At 42.6% G+C, this 18,995-nt stretch overlaps 1 protein-coding gene across 1 annotated transcript in view; it reads left to right on the top strand.

Moving 5' to 3' along the window:
* The first annotated feature begins 921 nt into the window (after nt 1-921).
* LOC142493881 (cytochrome P450 2K1-like) overlaps nt 922-18,995 on the top strand; it is a 164,461-nt gene continuing 146,387 nt past the window's right edge. Inside the window, exons 1-2 of the mRNA XM_075598576.1 lie at nt 922-1,107; nt 9,722-9,884. Coding sequence (XP_075454691.1) covers nt 922-1,107; nt 9,722-9,884 — 349 coding nt within the window. The remainder of the gene's footprint in view (nt 1,108-9,721; nt 9,885-18,995) is intronic.

The raw sequence follows: 18,995 nt of genomic DNA, 5'->3' as shown, positions 1-18,995 counted from the left end.
TATTATTTATAATAGAACTACTGTGAAAATAATACATTTCCTTACCCGATATATTTAAACATGAATGAGTTCTGCATCAAATATGTTTTTGGTTGATGCATTGCAACAGTAATTCCGCACTAACACTATTACAATACTGTAATAATATAAGGGGTTATACCAGGTTCAACCTAGTGGAACATTTTGATGCACGTTATACCTTTTTGGGGGGGACACACTGAAACATTCTTTTTTTAGTACATACTGTTAACATCTAAACACCTAGAGAAGAACTTTTCTATGGCCCCCGCAAATTAAAATAATGAATTTTTGCTAATGATGGCTCAGATTGAAACATTTCTGGCTAGTACGTAGGTACAAACAATTGCAATTTAAAATAAGGTTTTCGTGCGCCAATTTTGCACCAAAAATAGATATTCTAATGCAATATAAAAAATGAGCAATTACTTTACATCCTATAAACGGTCTGAAAAACAGTATTTGGAGACAAAAACTTGCATTACTACTTATAAACAGTATAAAATAATTTTCATACTGTATAAAAGATAACCATATAACTGATAAAATAATTACAATTAACATCAATATTGAGACCAAAAGGAGTAAACTATGTTCTATTTAACCAATAGTGTGTGGCTAAATGAGGAAAACGTATGCACTATAACCCTACAGTATAGTCTAAAAAAACAGAGTTACATTGGAAAAGGGATCAATTTTAGAAACAATCTTCCCTACTTTAGGTGTAATGTTACTCAATAGCAATTTTGATTTGACTGAATATATTAAAGTATGTGGGTGGCACTTTGTGATAGAGGAGGAGAGAAGAGTTTATAAAGTAGGAAACACTATCCAAGGGTTTGGGTTTTAAACTGACGTATGCAACCAACCTGTTTGTCTTCTGAAATCCTGCTGATTATAGAAATGGATGTGACATATTCTGCAGTAACATATATTGTACTTGCACTCACTGTTTTATATATCCTAAATGTTTTGAGAAATTGGACTACAATCACAGCCAAGAATTTCCCTCCTGGACCCAGATGCCTACCTCTGATTGGAAATTTACATATTATAGACTTGGAGGAACCCCAACACACTTTAACGAAGGTAAATTCATGTTTCTACCATATTATTTACAGACTGGGTAAACTGTTGTTATTTTTAGCTGTGATATGTTGATCTAAGAGACAATTCTCTAAAAGTCATTTATTCACTGATATTTTTCTAAGTAAGTTGTGCTTAATATTTCTTTATCATTAGCTACCCGTGAAAAAGGGTCAGGAATAACGCGACCGCATATTCATTAGTGCCTGCTAGTGTACATCTGTAGCTATTTTTTTACATAATTACCATAGATTTTTAATACCAAGGTAATTGTAATTTAGTAACACAATGGGTGATATTTACTCTCACGCTAGCAGTTTTTAATTGAGGTACAGCTTTAGCAGACGTTATTGCTCCTGCTAAACTCACACAGGGGCGTAACTAGGATTTTTTTCACCCGATGCAAGTTTCTCCAAGTGTACCCCATCTATCACACACAGCACACTGACAGACACTGGTGTACGGCAACACACAGAATACTGAGAAAGGGGGGTGATAGACAGCACTCTGACCGGGTAACTAAGCAGTTTTGCAGGGTGCACGGAACAGGAGGGGACCCTTATTCCCCTCACAAGTACTAACAAACAAAAATAGTACAAGCACTCTCTGTCTCTTAGCCAATGATACTGAAAATCACCAATGGAGTGAATATGAATAATTTTAATAAACTGAAATACTAACAACAGTAGCCTATGTGTCAATGAAAAAATCAATATCACCATGGGAAAAGTCAATATGTAGGAGGTAAAGGGGAAAGAAGGAGAAGGGGAAAAAAACACATGAAACAAAAGGAAAAAAAACAGAAAATGGAAAAAGGAAAGCAAACTAAGGGGGGCGACGTTTTGAGGGTTGGCCTCTTCATCTGGCACATTCCTCCTGGTCCCAAAGGGTCCCAGAGGTACTTCCCTAAGCCTTCCCTAAGCCTTCCCTCCCCACTGTCAAAAATCTCACACTCAGTAAGCTCACAATATATGTCATGAATCTTGAAGCGGACCAAGTGAAAATGTAAACAACAGATATCAATCACTAAACTAAAGATCATGAATTATGCAAAAGCAAAGTGTATATGCAGACATCCGTTGTCAAACAGTAAATGAATTAGAGCAAACCCTCTGTCCTCTGCTCCTCGTGCCCTGTGGAGTGGTTGGGACTGCTCTTGCTGAATTCACTGCTATAAATAGTAAGTGGAATAGCCACCCCTCATGTTCCTGTGGGTGACGTCACTACCAGGGTCCTTCTCCGTGTGATGTCGAAGTGGCATGTCCAAAACACGCCTGCGCAGACTCCTTTCCTTCCTGGTTCGTGAGGAGTATTACTGCGCATGTGCGGGATCCCGTTTAGATTGTCCTGCATGGGATAGTGTGCAGCAGCATCTCTGGAGCCTGCGAAGATGTGATCCTGCTGCTGGTCGCACACTGTGCATGCGCGGGGTCCCGATACCAAAATATATGCTCGTGACACTTCTATGCAGACTGTCAGAATGCAATGATCGTATTCATGTTGGTGATACCTAAAGTACTGCACAGACACACTGGATGCTCCTGTAGAGACTCCCAAGCCCAAGAGACAAGACACATGTAAATATCAAAGCAGTAACAGGCAACCAAGGTATATACCCAGGTTGCTACAAATTAACAGACATCCCCCTACTATAAAAAGGCTAAATACCAGGGATAAAAATAAGGCTAAAAAACGACACCTATACCTAAGTATCACAGACGAGTCCCCACACCTCAAAGGTGTGGTGATATGCAGGAATCCCCAGCTCACTCACTGACAAGGGTCTGGTTAGAGGTAGGTAGAGACTCATAAGATGACAGGATGGATCAAATATATACCATTGACCCAAACAGCACCTATCCCATACTTCAAGAACAATGAGCAACGCTAGCATATCGACTATTGGTGCAGGTCTGGTGGGAAGGGTATACAGCGGGACCTGCATGGGTTAATAGGAGGGACAAACGGCACCTCATGGGGTGAAGCATATATTGAGCACCTCTGAAGGTCTCCACCATGCCTCTTTCTCCCACACTATCTATGACCTGATACCTCAATTGGCTCACATTGGGCCCAGCTTGTGTGAAGGGATGGGCTATCGGTGCGTCAGGGTCACCCCTGCGGATGGCCACATAATGCCGTTGAATCCGGTCATTCACCTGTGGTGTGGTCTCCCCAACATAACCGAGACCACAAGGGTATTTAATGAGGTATACTACCTTTTTGGACATACTTGTATAAAAGTTCTTGATATTGTATATCTGTCCGGTGCGGGGATGTCGAAACGTGGGGCCTTCCTATAAACTGTTACATTGACTACAGTTTAGTCACCTGTATCATCCCAATTTTTGAGTTCCTAAAAAAGTCTGAGCAGGCCCCTTCCCCCCTATGTCAGCCTTAACAAGCCTATCCCTTATATTTCGACCCCTTTCATATGACCCCTTTCATATGTTGACCCCAAACATAAGGGTTTGAAGGTAAAAATAGGGAATAGAAGGGAATCATTGTGTAATACAGGCCAATGCCTTAGTACAATATTTTTGATTCTACCCGATTGGGTATTGAATGTAGTAACAAACGGTATGGAGAATGGTTTTTAAGGAGGTTGCCCTGTACTGGACCCTGTAGGAGTATTTCTCTGGGAATAGCCTCTGCTTTATCCCGGTGAATTTTGAGTAATGAATTAGGATATCCTCTTTTCCTAAATTTATCCTGCATCCTATCCATGCTAATCCCAACTTCCTCTGTGGTACTGATGATTCTCTTGCTCCTCAAAAATTGGCTAAAGGGAAGCCCTCGAACGGTACCAGGGGTGTGAAAGCTACAATAATGCAGTAGATTTTTTCGGTCTGTACGTTTAGTGAATAGATTTGATTTGAATTGTGGACCGCTTCAATTTTAAATTAAAATTCTTGGTAGACAATTTTATTATATTATAAAACCACTGTGACACAAAAAGCTATAAAGCACCTATATTATCTAATCTCAACTGACTTATAAAAATCTACTAAAATGCCTAACAGCAAAATACTTAACATAAAAAAGAGACTGTCTACCTCTTCATTCAAACCTCCTGGTGTAAGCATATCCAATTCATGAATCCAGAAAGTTTCCCTCTGTCGTAATCTGAGGAATCTATCACCTCCCTTGGGGCCCACCTCTACAGTTTCTATCCCTATTATATGTATAGCCTGGATCCATATTGTGCCTATTTTTAAAATGCCTGGATACTCCATGTGTGAGAACACCTTTTAATATATTCCCTCTGTGTTCTAGAAAGCATTGTTTAAGGGGACGTTTGGTTCTCCCAACATACTTGAGTCCACAACCACAGGACAAGATGCACACTACAAATTTACTGTTGCAATTGATAAAACGTTTCATTATGTAGGTTTTTTTACTCATATCTGATGTGAAGAACTTCTGCCAGTCCACAAAATATTTACATGTCAAACATCGGCCCCCACATCTAAAAAATCCTTTTGTACATCCATTCTTTATACTCATGCCTTTATTAATATCAGGTTGGTCTCTAAGTAATGTTGGTGCCAACACACTTTTGAAGGAATTTGCTTTTCTATAAACCACTTTCGGGTGTTCTGTAATTGCATCTTTAAGAATGGGGTCACATTGCAGAATCCCCCAATGTTGCAACACTATTTTATTAATCCGATTCGAGGCCCCATTAAATTTAGTAATAAATAAAGCCTCCATATTTTTGTCCTTATTTTTATTTTTATTTGTCCCACTTGTTAGAGTTTTTGACCTATCCTGTTCCAAGGCTCTATTGTATGCCTTCTCTATATTCACCACTTGATGCCCTTTAGCTAAAAGCTAATCTTTTAAGAATGCAGATTGGCTCTTAAAATCTTCTAATCTTGAACAATTCCTCCTCAATTTATGGAATTGTCCAAAGGGTATACTCCTGATCCACTGTCGGTGATGATTACTTGTGGCTTCTAAATATTTATTACAGTCTACCTCTTTATAAAACGTTCTCGTCTCAATACCCATATCCTCAATAATAAAAAGAATTAAATCTAAAAATGAAATACTGAATATGTCAACATTATAAGTAAATTTTAAATTAAAAGGATTCTTATTAAAATATCCCATAAAACATATTAGATCTTCCATATTCCCCTGCCAAATTATTAAAATATCATCTATAAAGAGATGAAAGAAAATTAAATGTTTTTAAAAGGGATTATTGGCCCAAATAAAAAGATGTTCCCAGTAGCCCATCATAATATTTGCAAAACTAGGGGCAAAAGTTGTTCCCATGGCTGTTCCTTTCTTTTGCAGATAAAACTCTTCTTGGAATTGAAAATAATTATGAGTTAAAATAAATTCCACACGTTAAAATAAACTCCCTTTGTTCATTCGAAATTGTGCTATCCTGTTTTAAATAAAATTCTACAGCTTCAATCCCATGCTCATGTTCAATATTTGTATAAAGTGATTCTATATCACAAGACACCCACAGGTAGTCTTGCTGCCAAACCACATCTTTAATTAAATGCAAAACGTGTGTCGTGTCCTTAATGTGTCAAGGTAAATCTATTACATATTTCTGTAAGAAACTATCTATATATTTTGACAAATTGGCTGTAAGAGAACCAATCCGTGAAACTATACTGTAGGTCTACCTGGGGGATACACTGCTTTTGTGTATTTTGGGGATATGGTAGAAAGGAGGAACGCGAGGAAACCCTATTGTTAAAAATTGATGCTCTTTTTGAGTTAAAATACCAAAACTTGCCGCTTCAGCTAAAATCCCATCTAAATCAGTTTTAAAATCCATCGTTGGATCCCTACGAAGTAAATGATATTTCCACACTCATGGGAACTTGCATGCAGTTTGATTGTAACAAATCTAATACATAGTGCTTGTCCTGGTATTATAGAGGTTAATACGAGCTTCAATCAGACTTAGAATTATGCAACTAATTTTGACAGATTTATTATAAATCATTCTTCCTGGTAATGTACAGGTTATTAAGAATTTATATTAGTGTTAGGACCCTTGGGATGTGGTCTGCCTTGGAGGGGCTCAAGGGCTTACAACACTTTGGCCAAAGAGTTAAACTAAAAGACCATTTTATTCAAAAGAAATATATATATATATATATATATATTTTTAAATATATATATATATATTTATATATATATATATATATATATATATATATATATATATATATATATATATGTAGCCCTGATGTAAATTTTCTCTTTCTGGCCCCCCTCCGCGAGTGCCGTGCGGTAGCGGGTGCCGCCGGAGGCAGCGGTGGACCCGCCGGCGCTTCACGAGGGTGGGGGCCAGTGAAGGGAGCACTCGGCATCCCTGGAGGTTCGGGCGGCTCCGAGAGCAGGGCGCCGCCCTTAGCCGTTAGGTCGCGCATGCGCAAGGACCGGCAAGCTCAGGGAAGACCCCAGACAGGTCGCGCATGCGCAGGAGGGACTCGGCGGCTAGAGGTAGATCGCGCGAGGGCAGGGAAGAGTAGAGGGAGATTGAGGCGGCCATTAGGCGTTCGCGCATGCGCGGGAGAAGCGCGCACGCGGCCCCAATGCTTAGGCAGCCCCCTGGGAACTACAACTCCCAGGAGGCTTAGGGAGGCAGAGGTCAGGTGCTCCCTAGTGGCCAATAGGGCTGGAGGAAGCTCAGCCCGGGAAAAGAGATACATTTCCCGGGCTTTGCAACAGTCAGTCAGGCAGAGCAGAGGAAGGAGTAGGAAGGGTGCAGGGAGCGCGTGGCTCCTGCATCAGGTAAGGGTTCTCCCTAGATCCCCAGGCAGGCCCCAATTCCCGGGTAAGGGTAGGGGGTAACTGAAGAGGGACGCCTTAGACTGAGGAGGGACGCCTTAGCTAGGGAGGTGACCCTTGAGTGTGGGAAGTGCTGGTTTGGCAGTGTCGCAGCGGAGAGTGCTGTGGGCACTGTCAAAGAGGCACGGTGGCTGTGTGTGATTGCAGCTGTCTGGGTGTGTGTCGCTGCATGTGCTGTGCGCAGTGCGTGCAGTGTGTGTGCACGGTGTGAATCCCTGCAGGCTGACAGTGTAAGCTGAATGTTGGCTGCAGGTGTGTTAGGCTGCTAGGATTAGCAGATACAGTTGAGACTGGGTAGCTAGGGGAAGGGGGGCGGTTATCGTCCACAGGCCCTAGGAGTTTCCCCAAGCCATCCTAGGTTGCGGTTTCTCAGGGACAGGCCCTAGGTTAGGGTTGCTGTCACTCAAGCAGTAATCAGTGATAGGAAGGCGGTTGCTGTTCCCACGTGGTTGGTGTTGCCGTGTTCCGGTTGCAGTTCCCGTGAAGCGGTGGGACCCTCGTTGGGGTCCACCGGCAGAGTACCTGGAATAGGATCAGACGGACGTCTGACCCTTTTAGAAGAAAGTGTGTTGCGGTCCCGAGCATCGGAGTGCTTGGAAGGTATCTTCCATATTCTAAGTGCACCAACTGGGCCCTAGCTTAAATAGTGACTGCGCAGTCACCCACGACCTTTCGTAGGAGGACGAGACATTGGGTGTGGGGTGATCACAGGACACTGGGTGGGGTACACCAGACATTGGGTTGATGTGATGCGGGTAGAGCATCTGGTTATGGTTATGTTATGTAATGTGTTATATGTGTGTTAAGTAAAGAGTTAGTATTGTTTATCTATAAGTGTTATTGTATTTCTTACTCAGGGCTATCTTTCCTAACGGGGGATCCTGGGTAAGTGGAGGCGCTGCACCAAGTAAGGGTAAGGGTTTCCCCAGGCTCCCAGCTAGCGGAGGCTCAGATCTCCTGGAGCCACACAGGTTATGCAGTACCAGTAGTCCCTTAGAGCAGGTGTGTTGCAGGGAAAGGGACCGGTTAGACCACGAGGGGCCAATGTGAGATTGGGTGGGTCGGCCGGTTCACCAAAAAGGGCTACATATATATATATATATATATATATATATATATATATATATATATATATATATATATATATATATATATATATATATATATATATATATATATATATATATATATATATACACTGGCGGCACACTTTATTCGAGCTTGGCTAGTCCCACGAATTCGGGTATACCCGGGTGTATTGAGGTTTGTGACTGTTTTCTGCCCGAGTACATTGAGTTATTTTCCAAGCAGGGATTGAAGCATTTTATTCCCGCTGGCTGCAATACTGCACAGTATATATATATAAACTGCATTACAATTCATGAATTTATGCCATCTGGTAGACACGCGAAGCATTGCAGCCTATTAAATCCTAATCATTATCATTTAACAGATCAGCCGCCCGTCAGCCAGGCATGAACCCAGGCTGGGAAGGCAAACGCAACAGGGCTTCTCAGAGGTTAGGAGTGGCGCAGTCCAGGTATCTGCCAGGTACATACCGGGTATTTGCTCGAATAAAGTGTGTCGGTGCAGTATATATATATATATATCCATGTAGAGGTATCAGTACCGTGTTAGCCGAGCTTCAATAATCAAAAAATAAATAGATGATACCGTTCTATGGCTAACGAAATGCTTTTATTTGTGCGAGCTTTCGAGATACACTGATCTCTTCTTCCGGCGATGTTACAATGAATGAAGCAAGCAAAAGGTATACTATAAACAGTGTCTCTTGGAATGTTATCTATGCTGGTCCTTCCCCCTGTGTGGATGTGTTTTATGGCTAGAGGTGTCAAAAGGTTCCTGAAAGCAAGTGATGAAAGAGTGTGTATGTGTATCAGTGTGAATAAAAATGAATGGAGAGCCCACAGTATATACTTTGCCTATATATATATAGGCACACAAAGGGACCAGGTAATGGTTGGTTAATGATAGTGTAGTAGAAAAAAATTATTGTGTGGGTGCAAATGACAGGTTTGCCACTCGTAAATAAAGTCCCCAAATTAGAAAGTGGACCAAAAATATGTGCAAAAGACAGTTTGTGTGGGGGCTTTAAAATAATAGCTCAACAGTGAGAGCAGAGGCCTGTCTATTCCTAATTTCTGTACATTACACGTTAAAAAGCACCTGCTTTGTTTTCACATCGAAATTAGAGTTGAATTAAAGGCTGTTCTTAATATAAGGCCCCATCTTAATTATGCTCTTATAGGGACTGAGCTTTAATCAGACTATACTAAAAGAGAGACACAGACAGAGCCCAGTGCTACATCAATTGACACAAATACACAGTACAGTGCCTATATAGGAATAGACAGGCCTCTGCTCTCACTGTTGAGCTATTATTTTAAAGCCCCCACACAAACTGTCTTTTGCACATATTTTTGGTCCACTTTCTAATTTGGGGACTTTATTTACGAGTGGCAAACCTGTCATTTGCACCCACACAATAATTTTTTTCTACTACACTATCATTAACCAACCATTACCTGGTCCCTTTGTGTGGTATAGGTAATGTTACTAATTACAATCTAGTTTCCATGTACAGTAGTTGTTTTGAAATAATTCTATCTATTTCTTCAGACGTAAGAAGCCAGATTAACAGATTTTATACATCTGCTCCTGGTGCAAATGAACAAAGACCAAAATATTTGGTAAATTGTTTTAAAAAAAATCTTATTGTCTTTTGTGAATATTTAATATTTGTTATTATCTTTTATATTTTATATTTAAGCTATCGAAAATATATGGCTCTGTGTTCAGCATTCAAATGGTTATGAAGAAAATTGTAGTCTTGGCTGGATATGAGACTGTAAAAGATGCTCTTGTGAACCATGCTGAAGAATTCGGAGAAAGGGCAAGAACTCCAATTTTTCAGACAATTGAAAAAGGAATGGGTAAGTTTGTTTCTTTCCATTAATACATTACATCTAAAGGTTTTAAGATTTTTAGGCTGGATGATGATGTATTTTGGCACATTTGGAGCTAAACTGAAGAAATTACATCATTTTTAACTTGCCTCTCTTCATGCCAGTGGGGTTATGTATTTATGCAAAATAATGGGGGACAAATTAACAAAACCATATGTATTAAATAAATAACATTGCTCTCAATTGATGCATCTCGTGCATTTGTTGCCCAAGAATTGTTTCCCTTGGCCTTGATACATAGACCCCAATGTGCTACATAGGAGTTTTAGATTATATTTTAGTAAATAAAAATGGAGTGATACCTTTTTTCAGGCTAACAATTGGTTTTACATGTAGAACACGCTATCTTACATTTGACACAACCTGTAAATGTAGAAGTGCATTAAAAATGTAGAGTCACACTTTGTTTACTTTGATACAGTGTACATGACCAGGGAGACTGCCAGGCGGTTCCCCTCTCCCCCCGCCCTGTACCCACATGTCACGTATGAATTAAGACAGGGAACGGGAACTGGAGGTAAAATGACAGAGGCTATTTATTTATATAGAAAACCTAAGCAGGGTAAATGCCAATCCCTGCCAGAGTGCTCCTTTGACAGGAGGGGGAGGGGACAGTCAGCCAGCCCTCGAACCGCTGACCTCATGTCCCCTACGCGAGTGGGCTCTCATGGTAATGGATAACTGACCTTGGCCACTCGTACTCCCTCGGGCTGAAACGGCCCAGCTCCCTGTCTGGCAAGAACAAGCACCTGCCCCCCAAATGCTGCCACCAATGGGCCTATTTAACCCCCCTTAAACTAGGCCCGTACCACCAACCACGTCAGAACACTCTTCAAACCCTCCTGCAAACCGTTGTTAAACAGGACTATCCAATATCCAACATCTGGACCCCATCGCCCTGAATAACACCTTGCGCTAGAATCGAAATCCGGATGTCTGATTTCCCAGGCCCCCCACTGCGCCACAAACTTGCCTATTGCCCTATTCACCTTCTACCATGCGCGGCACCTTAACGCCCCACCAGGCCTGCCTGTAGACAATGTCCGACCATATAACCTGCACCACCGGCTGCCGAGCAAAAAACTGCGCTAAGTCCTTTTAATGAACTCTATCAGGTCAACAAACCGCACCGCCACCACGTCGTTCCCTCCTGCATGATTGAGCAGGTTCTGCGGCTTCTGCTAATCCTTGCCAGCACCAAAAGCCGCTGGATCATCTCGCACCATCACAGCTCCCTCCCCCTTACCAGAACACCTTCACCTGTTCGATGCGCAAATTGAGGTTTGCCACGCCGTCCGCCTGTCTGCCCAGTGTATCAGGGAGTCGTTGATGATCCATACTTCAGCTGCATCTGCGGGGGGAGGGAAAGAAGATTATACCAGTGCGACCGGTTCCATGACTAACGAGGGCCTGACGTAGGACCGGTATCTGTCCGACTCCAAACGCCCGATCTTCTGGATCACCTCCCCTGCCAGCCCCGTACGCGCACTCTCTTGAGCTGATCCTGAACGAATGAGTCCCGAATTGTGCCGATTCCAAACCCAAATGCTCCAGATATACCCAGAACATCCGCAAGAACTGGTACCTGGATAACGGAACACCATCCACATGCACAAGCAATGGCCTTTCCCCAGCACACCACAAACTCAAATATGCCCTAAGCGCCAATACTGGGCAAATCTCACTCCCTGGCATGCCTAGCAGAAGGGCCCATGCTCCTCTACCTGTTTGGTCTGTTTTAGATTGATGGATGTGCAGCTGCAGAGAACCTGGACAGAGTACTGTGTCCTGCGCCTGCAAGCCTCCACCTCCCCTCTCAGAGGCACAGACTAGCTCCCCCACCAGCAATGCCCTGAAGAAAGCCAAGGTGAATGCTGCATTAAAAAGCATTGCTTTGAAAACTGTAAAACAGACTAGCTCGGTCATCTGGACTAGCCTTTCCACTATACTCGGGGTCACTGGCCTTCTGGTGTCACTAGGCAGAGCCCCCTCATCAATCCCACTACCGCCCTCTTGACTATAAATGCCTTTGTGACACCTGCCATCTCACCTAGCCTCAGGTAGATTGATATCCTGCACAGCTTTTTGCCAACCGACCTACCAGATAACCCCTTGCACCCCAATGCTAAAACGAATTGCATAATGGTCTCCACCCCATCTGGATCTTCCCCAATCTCCCTTGCAAAGTCCGAAGTCCAAGTACTCACGCCAAGCCAGTGTATAAGCCTCCCACATAACCGGAGCAATGGAAGCCCATATTAAATTTGTCACCACGAGGTCCCCAGCGCCCATATATCTACCGGGAAAGGTAAGCCGCCTCTGGGGCCCACTTCCGAAACGCTGTCACCTGCAACCAGGATAAACAATCGGCAATGTTATTTAAGACCCCTGGCACATGGAGCGCTCTAAAACATATGTTCAAACGCAAGCATGAGAGCACGAAGCTGTGCAACAGATTCAAAACTGGCGGGGAACGTGAACCAAAGTTATTCACCGCCTCGACCACCCCCAAAGCCGTACAGCGACCAGCAACAGGGAAATCTCAAGGAACGTTAAGTTCTTGATGAGCTGAGATTCGCGCCATTGCCCAGTCAAGAGCTCCATGCACCACGTGCCATTGAAGTAGGCCACAAAACCCACTAACCCTGCAACGTCTGTGAAAAGCTGTAGTTCTGCCTTCTGCATTGGACACCCGCACCATAAGGTCCGACCATTGTACTGCCCCAGGAAGTCCAACCAGACCTCTATGTCCTTAATAAAGTGACTGGGATGCCTGATTCCTGCAGCGGTCCCACTTTTGCACTACCAATGGAAGTGCACCCACCTCCTCCGGGGCGGTCATCTTTCCATTTAAGTCTCAGGTAATTCTGTGCAGGGACACATGGTTCCCTTGGAGCATCTGTCACCAGAGACCATCACTTTTCACACATTAATAACCAGATCCTTTGATTGAGCAAAGTGAAGGGATAAAATTAATTGTGATTTATTTACAGAAAAGAACATATACACATTTGTTTACAATTACACTCAAAATACACTTACTGGGATGGGTAAAACGAAATATCCTGTTCCCAAAATAAAATAATTGGGAATAGAGTCTCTACGTACAATTTCCTAGGAAAGGGAGTTGTGCGCAAACAAAGATGAAAACAGACCTTGGTCAGTGGCGCCACTCGAAACCCCTGTTACTCCTCCGGAGCTGCTTTTTTGTTCTTCCGCTGTAGTATTGGATCTGGGAACCTTAAATCTTACGAACAACTGAAGCTTGGTATGAATCTTAGTTACAATGGTACTCTTATGTGAATCTTGTTACATGATGAATCTCAGGTTCCCGATGGGCTGCAGGGATTTTTATACAATAAAAACTCCTATCTTTAATCCGTGCAGCTAATCTTTCCGTGGGAATAATAATCCCCACCTATCCCGGAGTTGCCAATACTTTGCAAACCTGGCAGAGGCGGCTTCTCATTCCACTAAGGGCATGCGCGAACCTCGCATCTTTGCCACTTAGTATATGAGACCCGGCCCCTTTACCTAGCGATATTTTGTCTGAGCTGGCAAACATCTGCCGATGTGCCCGGTCATTACACTGGGATGGGGCTACTTGGGCTACCCTTCCCTAGTTGACACGTTAGTAAGTGGGAGCCTTTCAACTCCCGACTTTTTCCAGACATCTTCGCATCGAGCCAGCGGGATGCTTTAGAAGTCCATGGCTGAATACAGTGGCGGCCACCTTTAGCCTCGTGCGGCCATAGCGGTGCAATTCTGATAACCGCGGTCAGATGCAGTATGTTTTTTTTTGTCCGGAGTGTATTGCGGTATTTTAGCGCTCATAATGTATTAGCATTTTATTATAGCTTTCTGCAATACTGCAATACCATCTAAAAACTCAGGGGGGTTTTCGCGAGGTGTTGTCTTTGAAGTGTAATACTTTAGCAGTTCAACCTACGTCAGTACACAGTCTGCGTGTGCGCGCGTAGTAATTGTAAATTTGCATATTTATACATGCATTTGCAGTGCTGTACTGTATGTCTCATTTGAACATTGTTGAAACACATAGGCGTGTGCTGTAACAGTATCACATTTTGGCATATACAGCACTCTCCCCTCGCTCGCACCTGCACACACACAGGATAATTTACTGCACTGCAGTATTTAAACTTCTTATCATATCTACAGTTCAGTACACCTCTCCCACACCATTCCTTTGAAGGTGGGTCTTTCTGCTTTCAATCACATTCCTGCTTGATATTCAATCTGTGCTGTAGCTTTTGACTGCGACCCTGTGCGTTTGACTGCCCATGGTTGATTTGTGTGCTTTTTATGTACTGTATTTGGGGGTGTAGGGATCAAATTATTATGATGACCTGCCTTTTGAAATTATGTCATTTCTTTGAACTGCAGTACAGCCGATCCTTCATGCAGCTGTACCCTGTTCCCCCCTCCCCCATGCACACAAACAAGGCTCGCTCAAGGATTTGAAACTTTTATCGACAGACACCTCTACAGAGTCATTCAGTTTCTGAAGCTTGCCATTGTGTTTTTAATCCGTCCCTAGCCGAGCATCACCTCTCTGCTGCGTCTGCGTGTAATCCTCTTTGGGATGGGAGCTAGTTGATATTACCGTGCATTACTCACCCATCCCCCCCCACAACCCTTTGAGGCTTTGTTTACGGTAACACTTTTGAAAATCCCTTCTCGAATTTGATATGTAAATCTCATTTGCACAGCACTGTGAGAATTGAGAGTTAAAATAACCAACATCTGATTCATGTTGTTGATGCAGTAAATTACCACTTTTTGTCATTCTTTCTTTTTCTTTGGTGTAGGTGTGGGGGGGGGGTTGTTGTTAATGATTATGATTATCATGAATGTAAATAAATATTTATTTTATTTTATCAGAAACAAAAAAAACAATAAAAAAATAATAATGAATAATACAAAATGCAGTCTTTATTAAGTTCTTCTGTAAGATGGAAATTGAGGGCCGGTGGATAATCATGAAAAATGCACATTGATAATAATATTAATTAATAATATATAATAATATATATATATAGTAATATAATTTTTCCCGTCTTTATCTTCTTCCTCATTCTGTGTACAGTACAGTAGTTCATTGAGAGAGGAGAGGTTTTGTGTACATCATGACTGCAGTTTAGATACTGTACACTTAACTGTACAAACAGTTCACAGACTTTACACGATACTCCCGCTCCCCCCCAGTCCATCCTTTTTTTCGGAAAAGACAAGAAAACAAAAAATTAGTGCAGTTATGTGCATACTGTATTATGGCATTGTGTGCTTTGTAGTACTGTCAAACTAGTCTATACTGGAACTACTGTATACTGTGACTACTGTTAAATAGTTTGTAACCAGATGGCTGGTGCTGCTCTCTCTGGAAAAAAAAAATTGAGCAGTTAGATGCATACTGTATTATGGCATTGTGTACTGTATAGCTACTCCATATTGGACTACAGAATGCAGTTAGTACTGTCAAACTAGTCTATACTGGAAAAACTGTATACTCTGACTACTAGGAAAGAAAAAATCTGTGCCATACTTACCTGTATCATACTGTACTTAGAATACCACAGTACATTACTATACCATACTACCTTCCTGATGCTTCCCATTACGCACGATCACAATGGGCAACACAGTCGCAATATGGTCAACATATTTATTGCATCGTTCCACGGTGAGTATATCGTTCCAAAACCTCAGTATGCCTTGCACCAACTCCTCCTTTTTGAAGGGTTTCACGACTTTTCGGATATGGTCATTCAGCTGATGCCAGACCATTTCGATAGGATTGAAGTCTGGCGATCTGTCATTGGAGGGGGAAAAAAGGACAATTAGTTTAAGAGATACAGTACACAGTAAAAACAGTGGGAAAAAATGAGACACGGTTACCGCACTTACTCCGCTGGCGTCTTCACCTAGTTGATACCGCGCTCCAGGATATGCGCTGTGGACGCAGTGTGCTTCAGATCGTTGTCCTGGTAGAAACGGTGACCACCCTGGAACTCATGTGTGATGTATTCCACAATCTCAGGCACAATTTTGTCTTGGAAGAAAGCTTTATTCATGATTCCTATAACAAGAAAAGAAAAGTGCTCAAAAAACTGCACACTAGTACAGTACAGTGCGTAAGGTAAAAGCGTGTGACATACATTTTACTGTAACTTCAAAAATGATGATGCATCCTGGTCCACGCCTAGAGATGGCACCCCACACATGCATCTTCACTGGGTGTTTTGGACGCGGCTTAATAGATATGAGACCTTTTTTGTGGAATGCAAAGGTGGCAAATCTCTCCAGCGAAACAGTAGACTCGTTAGTGAAGATGCAATCCTGGAAAGTTTCTCCACTGTCGATCCATGCCTGGGCCTGGACCACTCTCTTGATTTTGTTTGTCCCTTATCATAGGGTACGCTCTGTAATGGCAATGGAATAAATAATTTTAGAGGTACAGTACAGTTTCTTAAACAACACTTTTACCTCCTGTACTGTCCAGTACTAACCTCACACGTCCATATTTCCATCCATTCTGTGTCTCATCTTCTTTATGCTGGTCTCAGATACAGTGAGATTGTGATTTTGCTGCACAGTGTATTTGACCCTTAATGCATTCTTCTCATCATTCTCTTCACTTATTTTGTTGACCAGAAGAGTTGTCTCCCTACAATGTACAGAAAAACAACTATCCGGTAAGTTACAGTGCAGTAGGCCACAAGCACAGCACATCATTTGCAGTAAAAATAGTATACAATGAGATAGATCTACACAATAAATTGTTCTATTAATAAGCAGCAATATACACAATAGATATACTGTAGTTATATAAATATACCGAATTAACTATAAAATTAGATAGATCTACACAATATACAGTATTGTTCTATTAATATGCAGCAATATACACAATAGATATACTGTAGTTATATAAATATACCGAAATAACTATAAAATCAGATAGATCTACACAATATATTGTTCTATTAATATGCAGCAATATAAACAATAATAGAGATACTGTATTATATAGTTATATAAATATACTTACACGTTATTTACCGTTGGTGTCCTCATGTGTTGTTTGGTTTTTCCGTGTGCATGATAGCACACTGTGGTTGATGGCACAACAAGGCCAGAAGCAGCTAACTAGCGTTGGATATCTGCAATTCGGTGTCCGCTCGTGTACATCTCCTTAATTTTTATGCTGCGATCCTTTGAAATCTTTTTAACAGGTATTGCTGCGAGTAGAAAGAAATACAAACACAAGAATGTATATTCGAGGTTTAGTCGATGTGTATTCAATGTGCAGTGAATCCACAAAATGGATGGTGTATTTATACGTTAATGACTCACATTAGAGTACGCCCACTTTTAACACCTGTACCTCATCGCCATGCATAAAAGGTTACACACTTTGAATAACCCAACACTCGATGATCTGTATCTGAACTTGACCTTGTCCAGATACTGCATTGTGCTCTCTGCTTCCATGGATCCACCCCGATTCTACGGATGGAAGAAGCCACTCGCCTCTGTCGTGCCTGTCACACAGAAAAAACGAAAGGCGGCAGCCATTTCCAAACCAAGGCCAAAGCGACAGGCTAAGGCTAATAAAGAAAATCTTCTGCTGATCCCAAAGGCTAAGGGTTTTAAAACACATAAGCCTTATTATGTCAAGAAGAAATACGGTGATGTACACTCAACGCAAAACAAATGGCAGCCAACCCATCGAACTCGCAGACCACTTCCTCCAATACACTTCGACGACTTTGCCGCCGCTCTCCCAGAAATCTACAGCCCATGTTCTCCACTACTCATCCACGATGCTGCCGCCGCTCTCCCGGAAACCAACAGGCCATCTTCGCCACTGCTCTTCGATGATGCTGCCGCTGGTGCCCCTGAAATCCACGGGTCACATTCTCCATTACGCTTAGACGACTCTGCCGCTTCTTGCCCGGAAATCCACAGGTCACTTTCTCCATCCCTCTTCGATGATACTGCCTGGAAATCCATAGTTCACCTACTACATCCTTCTTCGGCGATGCTGCCGCTTCTCTCCATGGAACCCCCATCTCATCCTCCATAGCACCCATCCACCCAGATGTTCACAGCACGCCATGCATAAGAACCAGCTCTTTCGACCGCATGCTGAATGGGTTAAGTGTGGATATACCCGGGAACTCTAATGTGCTGGTAAAGATAGATCTGCTTCTGGAGACCATGCTAAATATGGATCAACGGATGCAGAAGATGGATCAACGGATGGAGAAGATGGATCAACGGATGGAGAAGATGGATCGACGGATGGAGAAGATGGAGACTGACATAGTGGTGATACATAATTTGCTCGGTGTTCATGTCCCTGTATCCCCGACGCCGGAGCAGGAGGGTGGCATGGATGTGATGAATGGGACCTTCGACCACCTTCTAACACCAAGCGCACCCCCTCCACCAGAAGATTTTGTGTACATGTATGCTGTTGAGGAGGAGGATAACATGACAACCGCGTCAAGACCACGCCAGGAGACAACACGGTGACCAAGACAGGAGGAAAGCTTCCTCCCAGACAACCTACCTCACCCGCCGCCACAAGCACACCCCCTCACAGAAGAACACCCGCTCCCAGAACCCAACCTACATATGCATGCATTGATACGGTGCCCGACATCATCCTGCGCGAGCTGCAACCGGCACCCAGGGAGAAGCATAGGGTGATGAGTGCTTGTTTACCCCACAAGTATGCCATGTTAATTTTTAAGCACCACATGTCCTACTTTGTGTACTGCGGGTGGGCCTACAGTGTGAACTATGAAGGAAATCGTGAAAAAAGGGCGCTTCCTGAAAATTTAAGAAGGACTATTGTGGAGGAATTGCGGCGCTATTTTTAAATTACAGATCCTTTAATGAAAAGCATTCGAGACTCCATTAATGGCATTTTGCGCCATACAAGGCATCGGCCCTAGAAGGACAATCTGGTGGGTATTGCATTTGTGTGACTGTTCAACTGTTGTTTATTTTTTGTAAATATTTTTGTAAATGTTTTGACTTTCTGTACTT

This window comes from Ascaphus truei, chromosome 4 (assembly GCF_040206685.1).
Source record: "Ascaphus truei isolate aAscTru1 chromosome 4, aAscTru1.hap1, whole genome shotgun sequence".
Lineage (NCBI taxonomy): Eukaryota > Metazoa > Chordata > Amphibia > Anura > Ascaphidae > Ascaphus > Ascaphus truei.
This window is presented reverse-complemented; position numbering and strand designations above follow the sequence as displayed.